Here is a 13,240-nt window from a genome sequence, read left to right as displayed (position 1 = left end):
GACAGGGTCAGTGTTGCCTTTGAGGCCATTGCCTCTGGTCCAGATACAAAGAATAGAGTTGACAGAAGGCTTAGGCGCAGGGAGGTGGGTCAGGGGGAAGAAATGATGGTGGCCTGAATTCAGGGTGAGGCTGGGGGAGGACTCCTGTGAGAATGTGGCCCAAGGAGGCCCCGTTTGCAGAGTGCCCCGATCAGAACCCCACCCTGGATGCCCCCCTCCCACCTCCCAACTTCTGCTGAGATCACAGGGAAAGTAAGAAAGGATGCCTGGTCACTGACTCTGGTCCTTGCTTCTGTGCAGCCCCTGACCTCCTGAACGGAAGAACATTGCTATTTTTTTTTTTTTTTTGGCCTGCGGGATTTAGTTCCCCTGCAGCAGAAGCGCGGAATCATAACCACTGGACCGCCAGGGAAGTCCCCTGTATGTCCTTCTTCTGAGGAAAGTCTCCCACCATCCCAAGTCACCCAGTGCAACCTTTGTGTCCTTGTGTCACCTAAGAGGCTGTGCCCTTTCTCACTCATCCACCCAATCAGACATCGAGTCCTGTCAACCCCACCCGCCACATCGCTCAGACCCCTCCCTTCCTCTCTGTCCTTGAGGTCACTGGCCTCATCCTGGCCCTTTGTTTCCTGTCCAGTGTCCTCCCCCCGTCTGTCCCACACCCGAGCCCTGCTGCACACTGGAGCCAGAGCCATGTCCCCAGAATGCAGGTCAGAGTGCAGTGACCTGGGTGTCCGGGATGGTCCCGCTGGCTGCACAGGGACTCTGGGGCAGCAGCCCGACTCAGGCACCACATCCCGGGGCCCAGTCCTCAGCCTGTGGGCTGGGGGGTGCGCTCTGGCTCCCAGGGATAAACGCATCTTCAGCACATTCACAGAGGCTGGGACCAGGTTGGTCCAAATGAAAATAAGACCTAGTAGGGGGAGCAGGACGTGTGGTCCTGTCTCCTGAGTAATTCTCCAAAGGGGACACCTTTTCAACACGTTTTTAGGGTGTTTGACATGATGATTGTGAAGCCTAGGATGAAAAGATATCAGAGGAAGCGATGTGACAGTGAGACACTTAGGGAAGGTGGGCAGAGGGGACACCTTCTTCTGTACCAGTTCCCCCACCAGGCAAGGCAAAGGCTCTCCCTCCCACTCCCTGATCATTACCCACCTCCCATAGGAGAGCCTGGGGATGCCCCACCAGAGTGGACATTCTTGACCTGTGCTTGGTAGCACGGGTCGGGACATAAAACATTAGCCGTCCTCTTAAAGGTGTGTTCTTAGCTGGGAGGTAAGACCAGCACTTATGAAAGGGCCCAGAATGAAGTTCCCAGGCTGGAAATGCCTGCCTTGTGGCCAGGGCTGGGTTTGACCTTAGATTCTGCTCCCCCTTATTATAAAGTCCACACGGCCCATTTCAAATTGAGACAGGCTGGGACCTGGGACCCTTTACCGGAGTGCTTGCACTTGCACCTGGACAAATGCTTCCTGGAGCCACAGAACACGAAGAAACTACAAGGGACTAAAAATACCTGCATGCATGGGCAATTGGGGCAATTATGAACCGTAAGATACAAAAAAGCCACAAACCAACTGCCACTTCTGAGGTGCCGGGAGCAAAAGCATGGTACTGAGCATGACCCCTGCACACAGCACCACCACGGGGGTGGGCAAAACACCTCAGCCACCCCTCGGGCCCGACCCACCGATCTGCCCCCAACCTCCCCCTCCCTCTCCCCCTCACCCCCTCACCCCACGTAAGGAACCAGCCCAACCTCCACAGAGAGCAAGCAAGGGAACTTGTTTATTTTTAATTTATTTATTTATTTATTTATTTTTGGCTGCATTGGGTCTTCGTTGCTGCACGCGGGTTTTCTCTAGTTGTGGCAAGCAGGGGCTACTCTTCTTTGCGGTGCACGGGCTTCTCATTGCGGTGGCTTCTCTTGTTGCGGAGCTCGGGCTCTAGGCATGTGGGCTCAGTAGTTGTGGCGCACGGGCTTAGTTGCTCTGTGGCATGTGGGATCTTCCCAGACCAGGGCTCGAACCCGTGTCCCCTGCATTGGCAGGCGGATTCTCAACCACTGCGCCACCAGGGAAGTCCTGGGAACGTGTGTTTTGTTCTTACTCCTTCCTGCTGCAGCATGAGTCCCAGTAAAGCCTTGCCTGAATTCCTCCTCTGGCTTCTTATCAATTCTATTGATTAAAGAGTCCAAGGACATGGGTCAGTAATAAAATGACCCCTTATGTGGAATTCCCATATCAAAATAGAGCTGGTTGCATAACCAGATGATATTTGGAGAATCTGACCTTTCTGGTGTTGATTTCCCTGGTTTCACATGTTCTGAGATTTCTCACTGTCTTCCCGCAATTACTACTTTGCTTAGACACACACCTCACAAGGCTTCCTGACCTGACCTCTTCTGCCTGCCCCCCTCCTGTCCCCACCTCACACCCCATAAGCTGGTCTTGGCCGTTCCCTGCCCAGGCCCAGGCTGTTTCAACTTTCTGTACCTTTGCACCTTCTGTTCCCTTCGGCTGGAATGCCCTGTCCAGTCTCCTGCAGGCGCATGCACTCTGTCTACAAGGTCGGTCTAACATGGCTTCCTGGGGAAGTGCTCTTGGACATGTCCAGGTTGCAAAGGATTCTCCTCCAGGCTCACGAGGGATGCATGTCCTCTCTCCGGATCCCTCAGTCTCTCCTAGTTCCCCTCAGGACCTGGCTGCACAGAGGATGGCAGTCTCCCACACATCACCTGCCCAAGAATGGAGGCAAATTTGCTCTCTGCCTCTGCAATATTTTGGAGGCGGGTTTCCCGGAAATGAGGGTTGTGGGCAGCTAGGTTATGTTCACAGCCAGTTTCCAGGCACCCTGACCTCTGCCGTGCACCATCAGTCCTGCTCAAGTGGGGAGGGATCTCTGTTACACTGAAACTCCCCACCCCCTCCAACTTTGGACTGGCTCCACCGCCCCCCCCATGCTCCCCTCCAGTGATTTAGGGTGCTCAGGGCCTCCAAGATGTTGACCTGGCTCAGCCCTTCAGCCCCCCAGCTCCTCCCAGGTGCTTTATGTTCTCAGCATGACTCTCCAGTCTCCTGTGGGTGCCAGTAGGATTCTGGTTGATGGGGGAGCCGTAGACTGTGATGAGGGCTTCGTCAGCTAGAGGACGGAAGGAGGGAATCCGGCTGGAGGGGTGTGCACAGGTGAGTTTTGCTTGCGGCTTTGTAGCCAGGAGAAAGGCTGCACCTGGAGAGTGGAGGAAGAGCCCAAGGACAGTCCCTTTCTGCCCCTGTCACTTCTTCCGCTTGCCTCTCTCCAGCTGTATCTCCCAAACTGATCCCTCCCCCACTTCGTTCCCCAACCTTGAACCTGTGTGTTTGTTTTGGAAAAGGAGGACAGAGGCTTACATGGGCCACTTAAAGTCCACGTTCCTACATCAGCCCCACCTCCCGAGCCTGGCCTGACCCCTGATTCCCCCAACCTCCACCCCCTGCCAACCTTCTGCCCTTGGCTGCTTGTCTTGAATGTACCCATCGTGCCATTGCCCAGAAGCCCCACCCAGAGCCAGGAACCTCCAGAGACTGAAAGGGGCATGCTGCACCCAGGTCCTGTCTATCTGTCTGTCTTTCTATCTTGCATTCCGATTCAAGAGCCTGGAGGCAGCCAGGAGCTTTAGCTATGGCTGTCTTTATTCTTTTGTTCCTGTGGAGTGTTCTGGTGATGGGCATGGGTGAAGGTGGTGCTGGGAGTGAGGAAGGAGTTGGGAAGGAGTGTCATCCTGGCCTGCCTCCCTTCTGCCCCTCCGGATCTCCCAGTGCCCAGCCCTGGACACAGCCTGGCCAAAGCCAGCTGTTTGCAGACCTGAGCCGAGAAGAGCTGATGGCTGTGATGGGCTTTCTGACCCAGGAGCTGGGGCCAGGCCTGGTGGATGCAGCTCAGGCCAGACCCTCAGACAACTGCATCTTCTCGGTAGAGCTGGAGCTGCCCCCCAAGGCTGCAGCCCTGGCCCACCTGGACAGGGGGAGCCCCCCGCCTGCCCGGGAGGCACTGGCCATCGTCTTCTTTGGCGGACAAGCCCAGCCCAATGTGACTGAGCTGCTGGTGGGGCCGCTGCCGCACCCCTCCTACCTGCGGGATGTGACTGTGGAGCGTCATGGGGGCTCCCTGCCCTATCACCGACGCCCCGTGCTCATGCGAGAGTACCTGGACATAGACCAGATGATCTTCAACAGAGAGCTGCCCCAGGCTGCTGGTCTCCTCCACCACTGCTGCTTCTACAAGCACCAAGGAGGGAACCTGGTGACCATGACCACAGTCCCCCGTGGCTTGCAGTCAGGGGACAGGGCCACCTGGTTTGGCCTCTACTACAACATCTCAGGGGCTGGGTTCTTCCTGCACCCCATAGGCTTGGAGCTTCTGGTAGACCACAAGGCTCTGGACCCTGCTCGCTGGACCATCCAGAAGGTGTTCTTTCAAGGCCGCTACTATGAGAGTCTGGCCCATCTGGAGGAGCAGTTTGAGGCCAGCCTGGTGAATGTGGTGGTGATCCCAGACAACGGCACAGGCGGGTCCTGGTCCCTGAAGTCCCAGGCGCCTCCGGGTCCGGCTCCCCCTCTGCAGTTCTATCCCCAGGGCCCCCGCTTCAGTGTCCAGGGGAGTCGAGTGGCCTCCTCATTGTGGACTTTCTCCTTTGGCCTCGGAGCTTTCAGTGGCCCAAGGATCTTTGACATCGCTTCCAAGGGGAGAGAGTCGCCTATGAAGTCAGTGTCCAGGAGGCCGTGGCTGTCTATGGTGGAAATTCCCCAGCAGCAATGCTGACCCACTATATGGATGGCAGCTTTGGCATGGGCAAGTACTCCACGCCCCTGACCCGTGGGGTGGACTGCCCCTATCTGGCCACCTACGTGGACTGGCACGTCCTTTTGGAGTCCCAAGCCCCCAAGACACTACATGATGCCTTTTGTGTGTTTGAGCAGAACCAGGGCCTGCCCCTGAGGCGACACCACTCAGATTTTCATTCCAACTGTTTTGGGGGCCTTGTGGAGACAGTGCTGGTCTTCAGATCTGTGTCGACCTTGCTCAGCTACGACTACGTGTGGGATATGGTCTTCCACCCCAATGGGGCCATCGAAGTCAAATTCCACGCCACAGGCTACATCAGCTCAGCGTTCCTCTTTGGTGCTGCCCGAAGATACGGAAAGCAGGTTGGGAAGCACACGCTGGGCACCGTCCACACCCACAGTGCCCACTTCAAGGTGGATCTGGACGTGGGAGGTAAGACATCCTGGCGGAGGCCAGGATTCCAGTAGAGGGGGCTGAAGTCTCCATGCCTAGATTTAAAAATTGTCATTGAAACATTAAAAATGTAAAAGTATAAGAAGTAAATGTGAAAGTCATCAAATTCCTCAGAGATTTTCACCCTTAGATGGTTATTCTCTCATGTTTAAAAAAAGTCTTTCCTTTTTTAAAATCGTGCATCTGCAATCTAGAATATATTACAGTGTATACTATGTATATATGATATACTGATATACATATTTAGAATTTTACCACCAAATTTCAATCATAATGTACATATATTTTGTCACTTCTAATTTCTCACATAACAACATATTACACTCACTCAAACAACAAATATTTACCAAATGCGTATTTGTGCCAAGCACTGCACTAAAACAATGTAACAAAAGAAACAACATCCCTGCTCTCAGTAGGCTTAGGTTGTGATGGAGGAGTGGAGAGAACGTGGAGGGCTCCTGGAAAATGTGAGAGAAACATTTTTTTTTGATTGAAGTTTACTTGACTTAACAATGTTGTGTTAATTTCTGCTGTACAGCAAAGTGATTCAGTTATACATATATATATTCTTTTTCATATTCTTTTCCATTATGATTTTTTGAAATTAATTAATTAATTAATTATTTTTGGCTGCTTTGGGTCTTCGTTGCTGTGTGCGGGCTTTCTCTAGTTGCTGCGAGCCGGGGCTACTCTTCGTTGCGCTGCGCAGGCTTCTCATTGCAGTGGCTTCTCTTGTTGCTGAGCACGGGCTCTAGGTACACGGGCTTCAGTAGTTGTAGCACGTGGGCTCTAGAGCACAGGCTCAGTAGTTGTGGCGCACGGGCTTTGTTGCTCCGCGGCATGTAGGATCTTCCCGGACCAGGGCTCGAACCCGTGTCCCCTGCATTGGCAGGCAGATTCTTAACCACTACGCCACCAGGGAAGTCCTCCATTAAGATTTATCACAGGATATTGAATATAGTTCCCTGTGCTATCCAGTAGGACCTTGTTGTTTATCCATTCTATATATAATAGTTTGCATCTGCTAACCTCAAACTCCCAATCCATCCCTCCGCCCGGCAACCACAAGTCTGTCCTCTATATCTGTAAGTCTGTTCCTGTTTCATAGATATGTTCATTTGTGTCGCACTTTAGATTCCACATATAAGTGATATCATATGGTGTTTACCTTTCTCTTTCTGGCTCACTTCGCTTAGTATGATAATCACTAGGTCCATCCATGTTGCTGTAAATGGCATTATTTCATTCTTTTTTATGGCTGAGTAGTATTCCATTGTGTGTGTATGTATATGTACATATATATATATATGTATGTATGTGTATATCGCATCTTCTTAATCTAATCATCTGTTGATGGACACTTAGGTTGCTTCCAGGTTTTGGCTATTGTAAATAGTACTGCTCTGAACACAGGGATGCATGTATCTTTTTGAATTATGGTTTTGTCCGGCTATACGCCCAGGAGTGGAATTTCTGGATCATATGGCAACTTTATTTTTAGTTTTTTAAGGAACCTCCATACTGTTTTCCACAGTGGCTGCACCAGTTTACATTCCCACCAACAATGTAAAAGGGTCCCCTTTTCTCCACACCTGAAACATTTTTATGCTTAACCTCTGTATCTCAGTTTACTCAAGTGTAAAAATGGTGTAACAGTGCATTCCTCATAGGACTGTTGTGAGAATTAATGATGACTATTTAAAAACATTTTTTTCTTTTGAAATAACTTTAGACTTACAGAAAAGTTGCAGACATTATATAGAGTTCTCATATACCCGTCACCAGCTCCCCCTAATGTTAACATCTTGCATAACCACAGGACAATCACAACCAGGAAATTAACATTGTTACAATACTATAAACTACAGACTTTAAGAGAATTTCATCAGGTCTTTACTGATTTCCTTTCTCTGTTCCGGGATCTAAACCAGCAACCCACATTGCACTTAGATGTCCTATCTCCTTATGGTCTCCTCCAATCTGGCAATTCTTTAGGTTTTCCTTGTCTTTCAGGAACTGACACTTTAGAAGATACTAGTCAATCATGTTGTAGAATGTCTTTCAATTTGGGTTTCTCTGATATTTTCTCATGATTGGGTTGAGCTTGTGTTTTTGTTTTTGTGGAGGTTTTTTTGGTAAGAAAACCACAGAAATAACTTTATACCCTTCTCAGAGCATCGTATCAAGGGGTATTGGATGTCCATATGTCTTATTACCAGTGATATTGGCCTCAAGCACTTGGTTAAGGTGGTGTTTTCCAGCTTCCTCCATTGCAAAAGTTACTGTTTTTCCGTTTTCAATTAAGAAATATTGGGACACTATCAAACTCTTAGAGGAAAACATAGGCAGAACACTGTATGACATAAGTCACAGCAAGATCCTTTTTGACCCAGGTCCTAGAGAAATGGAAATAAAAACACAAATAAACAAATGGGACCTAATGAAACTTAAAAGCTTTTGCACAGCAAAGGAAACCATAAACAAGACCAAAAGACAACCCTCAGAATGGGAGAAAATATTTGCAAATGAAACAACGGACAAAGGATTAATCTCCAAGATTTACAAGCAGCTCATGCAGCTCAATAACAAAAAAACAAACAACCCAATCCAAAAATGGGCAGAAGACCTAAATAGACATTTCTCCAAAGAAGAGATACAGATTGCCAACAGACACATGAAAGAATGCTCAACATCATTAATCATTAGAGAAATGCAAATCAAAACTACAATGAGGTATCATCTCACACCGGTCAGAATGGCCATCATCAAAAAATCTAGAAACAATAAATGCTGGAGAGGGTGTGGAGAAAAGGGAACACTCTTGCACTGTTGGTGGGAATGTAAATTGATACAGCCACTATGGAGAACAGTATGGAGGTTCCTTAAAAAACTAAAAATAGAACTACCATACGACCCAGCAATCCCACTACTGGGCATATACCCTGAGAAAACCATAATTCAGAAAGAGTCATGTACCAAAATATTCATTGCAGCTCTGTTTACAATAGCCAGGACATGGAAGCAACCTAGGTGTCCATCATCGGATGAATGGATAAAGAAGATGTGGCACATATATACAATGGAATATTACTCAGCCATAAAAAGAAATGAAATGGAGGTGTTTGTAATGAGGTGGATGGAGTTAGAGTCTGTCATACAGAGTGAAGTAAGTCAGAAAGAGAAAAACAAATACAGTATGCTAACACATATATATGGAATCTAAGGGAAAAAAAAAAAAAAAAAAAAAAGAGGTCATGAAGAACCTAGTGGCAAGATGGGAATAAAGACACAGACCTACTAGAGAATGGACTTGAGGATATGGGGAGGGGGAGGGGTGAGATGTGACAGGGTGAGAGAGTGTCATGGACATATATACACTACCAAATGTAAAATAGATAACTAGTGGGAAGCAGCCGCATAGCACAGGGAGATCAGCTCGGTGCTTTGTGACCACCTAGAGGGGTGGGATAGGGAGGGTGGGAGGGAGGGAAATGCAAGAGGGAAGAGATATGGCAACATATGTATATGTGTAACTGATTCACTTTGTTGTAAAGCAGAAGCTAGCACACCATTGTAAAGCAATTATACTTCAATAAAGATGTTTAAAAAAAAAAAAAAAAAAAGAAATATTGGGGGGAAATTTTTGATGCTATGCAAATATACTATTTCTTTTCTTCTCAAACTCTTTCTTCTCAAACTCTTGCCCACGAATTTTAGCATCTATTGGTGGATTTTTCCTGCAACAATTATTATTGCTGTGTCATTTACATTCTTTCTCTTATTCTTTATACATTTATTAATTGGAATTCTCCGTTAAGAAAGTGTTATCCCCAGACCTACTAGAGAATGGACTTGAGGATATGGGGAGGGGGAGGGGTGAGATGTGACAGGGTGAGAGAGTGTCATGGACATATATACACTACCAAATGTAAAATAGATAGCTAGTGGGAAGCAGCCGCATAGCACAGGGAGATCAGCTCGGTGCTTTGTGACCACCTAGAGGGGTGGGATAGGGAGGGTGGGAGGGAGGGAGATGCAAGAAGGAAGAGATATGGGAACATATGTATATGTATAACTGATTCACTTTGTTATAAAGTAGAAAGTAACACACCATTGTAAAGCAATTATACTTCAATAAAGATGTTTAAAAAAAAAAAAAGAAAGTGTTATCCCTCCTTTTTACTTTATTTATGTATGTAATTATTTATTCATAACTGTATGGACTCATGGATATTTTATTCTAAGGGTTATAACCCCACACTATCATTTATTTCGTTCCTTAAATTGTTTCAGCTTTGGCCATTGGGAGAGCCTTCAGGTTGGTTCCTGTGTCTTGCTGACATGGCTCCATCCTTTTTTGAGCACTTCTTTACTTTCTGGCACCGCAAGATGTTCCAGTTCCATCTTGTATTTTCCCTGCTCCAGCCCTGAAATCAACCACTTCTCCAAGAATCTCTGGTTCCTTTTATTGGAGAATAGTATTTAGAAACCAAGATCTGGGTACCAGGTGTGCTCCTTATTACTGGGATGTCATTGCTTTTAGGCTCTCTCATCGGACTTAGCTAGAAAATATATGTATGTATTCTAACTGACGCACACATCTCTCTTTATCTCTACATCTAAGCTATGGCAACTCTTAAAGCACTTGGAACGGTGCCTCACACACACAGAGAAGTATTAGCTATTATTGTTATTATTATCCACATGAGCCTGCTTGTGTGGATGTACCAGAAAGGGAACTCTTGGCCTTTAATTGTCATCTACAAGTAGAAACTGTGGAGTGTGGCCTAGGAGCAGTAATTCACAAAGGGAAACTGAGGGTTTGCTTAATCAGTCTCTGCTCTCTTTGATCTTTGGAAGGTATGGAGGGAGCTTCCGGCATGTTTTGGTTTACTGCTCTTTGGCCTCAGATCACTTAAGTTGAGTCTTAATATGGAACCTAGTTGGACTCCAATAAAATCATTCAAAACTCCAAATATTCAGGCAACAGACTATGTCTTTGGCCTTGCCCCTTATTCCTTGCCAATCCCCAAGCAAAAGAAAACACCGCTAAGCTCCAGCAGTGTTGGGCCTGGGGTCTGACTCTCCTTCCCTCTGACCTGCATGTCTGCTGTCCATGTGTGATGGAGCCCCTTTGTGTTGGTTTCCTCTGGGTACTGATGTGTAGGCAGTGTAGAGCCAGACTGAGACCTGGGTCCCCGGCACTGCCATGAAACTAACCACGTGCCCTTGGTGACAAACCGGGGCACATTATTTAAATTCTCTAAGCCTCAGTTGTCCCATCTGTAAAATGGGGACAATTATAGTTCCTCCTTCATCAGGTTGTTGTGCAAGTAAAGCATCAATCCATGTAAAGCCCTCAACACACTGCCTGTGCAGAGCTCCTCCAAGTTCAACAAATATGAGCTACTGCTGTGATTATTTTCATGAGAAGGCAGTTCTAGTGATGCCAGAGGGCTTCAGATATGAGGTGCAGACCCTTGCCTCAGGTCAGAAAGAACCTGGCCCTGCACGTTGCCTGCTAGACTGCTCCAACCTCAGGTAAACCACCCTCCCTTCAGCTCCTCAGAGGGGGAAGGTCAGTGGAAGCCCAGTCACAAGGCATCTGGGATTATTACCAGAGATGATATCAAGAAGAAAGACCTTCTCCAAATCTCTGGATCAGGGACATCTTGGGGAGAGGGGAGGGAAGAGGGGGCACACTCAGTCTGGCTTTCTCTTTGGCCCCCACTCTGAAGCCAGGTGGGGACAGAGTCCAGAGGGGGCGGAGCAGCTGCATGACCAGCCCTCCCTTTCCCCCTTCCCCCCACCATCTCCGCTTCACCCTGGCAGGACTGGAGAACTGGGTCTGGGCTGAGGACATGGCTTTTGTCCCTACGGCGGTACCCTGGAGCCCCAAGCACCAGATACAGAGGCTGCAGGTGACCCGGAAGCTGCTGGAGACGGAGGAGCAGGCCGCCTTCCCCCTGGGAGGTCCCTCCCCTCGCTATCTGTACCTGGCCAGCAATCACAGCAACAAGTGGGGGCACCCGAGGGGCTACCGCATCCAGACAGTCAGCTTTGCTGGGGAGCCCCTGCCCCAGAACAGCTCCATGGAGAGAGACGTCAGCTGGGCGAGGTGGGTGATGGGGTGTCAGAGAGGCACTGGGGGAGGCGGACTGTACCAAAGGCTCCATGTTGCTGGGAACCCAGGTTCCCCCACCTCCCATGGGTGTGTGTACATATACACACTCACAATCACACATTCACACACACACATTCCTGCAGCCACAATCTTAGGCTGCTCAAAATGAAGCCTCCTGCGTGGATGAATGAATGGAAAGATACATGCTGAATCAAATATGACAAAATGCTCCAGGTAGAATCTAGGATGTGGGTATGTGGGTGTTCACTAGACTATTCTTTTAACTTTTCTGTATGTTTAAAATGTTCACAATCAAGGTTGGAGGGGAAAACAAAGAGAGGAGCACAGATCTGAGGGAATATTCCCTAAAATGCAGGCACATGAGATACTGAAATCCACTTAAGATGGGAATCAGGCCATGTCTGTGCATATGCATCCAGGCCCAGACTCCCATCTGCATGGATGCGTGAGCGACAGTCCCACCTGAAGTCTGAACAATGGGCCGGTAGATGTTTGAGATACAGGATATTGAGCAAATGCGGGAACTTTGTGAGAGAGAGAGAGAGAGGGAAGTGGACAGAGAACGATACAGAGGCTGGACAACGTAAGACCTTTATACTCCTTTCCCCTTTGTGTCCTCTCTTCAGTGCAGCTTCAGGCAGCAGGATGGGTCGATGACCTTGTGGGTCTAATCCAAATCCCCTGCAGGTGCCAGCTGGCTGTGACCCAGCAGAAGGAGGAGGAGCCCAGAAGCATCAGCATCTATAACTTGAATGACCCCTGGACCCCCACCCTGGACTTCACTGACTTCATCAGCAATGAGACCATTGCTGGGCAGGTGAGTTGAGAGGGAGGGGGTGGGCATGAGGGGGGAGGCAGGGGGAGCAAGGATGAGCCTCCTCACTCTCTCCCAAGCCAGATTCCTCTAGGGGTCTTTAGAACCCACTAAGGAAGAAAGCGCTATGATTTCACATTTTTCCTGGGCTGCTGAACTCAGTCCTCCCATACAAGGCCACTGGGGGAGGCAGACGTGTCCTTAGCAAAACCAGACCTCATGATCCTCTTTCTTCGCCCCCATTAGGACTTGGTGGCCTGGGTGACAGCCGGTTTCCTGCACATCCCCCATGCAGAGGACATTCCCAACACAGTGACTGTGGGGAACGGCGTGGGTTTCTTCCTCCGACCCTACAACTTCTTTGACCAGGACCCCTCCATCGATTCTGCTGACTCCATCTACTTCCGGGAGGACCAGGATGCTGGGGCCTGTGAGGTCAACCCCCTGGCTTGCCTCCCCCAGGCTGCGGCCTGTGCCGCCCACCTCCCTGCCTTCTCCCACGCGGGCTTCTCCCACAACTAGGTGGTTCCTGGGATGGGGAATGTGGCTGGGACCCCAGTGCCAGGGAGTGTTGGGAGGGGAGGGGATGGGCACTGGATGGGGCAGTCCTCTCTCTCGCATCATCCTCCCTTCCCTCCCCCTCCCTGCTGGGAGCATCCTGAGTCTGTGATGCCTGACACAGGGGGTTCTCAGCTTTGTTGACCCCAAACCTCCTGGGTTCCTGTCGCAGAGAAGAGAGGAATGGCCAGCCGGGAGTCTAAAGTGTTGGCCATACTTTTCCCAGAAGACTCCTGTTTTTTTTAACAGTTTTTTAATCTTATTTTTTAAATGAGATGTAATTCATATACCATAAAATTCACCCTTTTAACATGTACAGTTTAATGGGTTTTAATATTCATAAAATTGTGCAACCATGACTACTATCTAATTCCAGAACAATTTCATCACCCCAGAAAGAAACTCCAAAATCTGTTAGCAGTCACTTCCTATTTCCCTCC

The 13,240-nt window shown here is 48.9% G+C and overlaps 1 protein-coding gene across 1 annotated transcript; it reads left to right on the top strand.

The window, feature by feature from the left end:
* The first annotated feature begins 3,663 nt into the window (after nucleotides 1–3,663).
* Nucleotides 3,664–12,764, top strand: LOC133080016 (primary amine oxidase, lung isozyme-like). The gene is given in 5 exon segments (XM_061175847.1): nucleotides 3,664–4,711; nucleotides 4,714–5,259; nucleotides 11,116–11,401; nucleotides 12,116–12,245; nucleotides 12,489–12,764. Coding segments are annotated over 5 exon segments (2,286 nt in total).
* The last annotated feature ends 476 nt before the right edge of the window (nucleotides 12,765–13,240 follow it).

Source organism: Eubalaena glacialis, chromosome 19 (assembly GCF_028564815.1).
Source record: "Eubalaena glacialis isolate mEubGla1 chromosome 19, mEubGla1.1.hap2.+ XY, whole genome shotgun sequence".
Classification (NCBI taxonomy): Eukaryota; Metazoa; Chordata; class Mammalia; order Artiodactyla; family Balaenidae; genus Eubalaena; species Eubalaena glacialis.
This window is presented reverse-complemented; position numbering and strand designations above follow the sequence as displayed.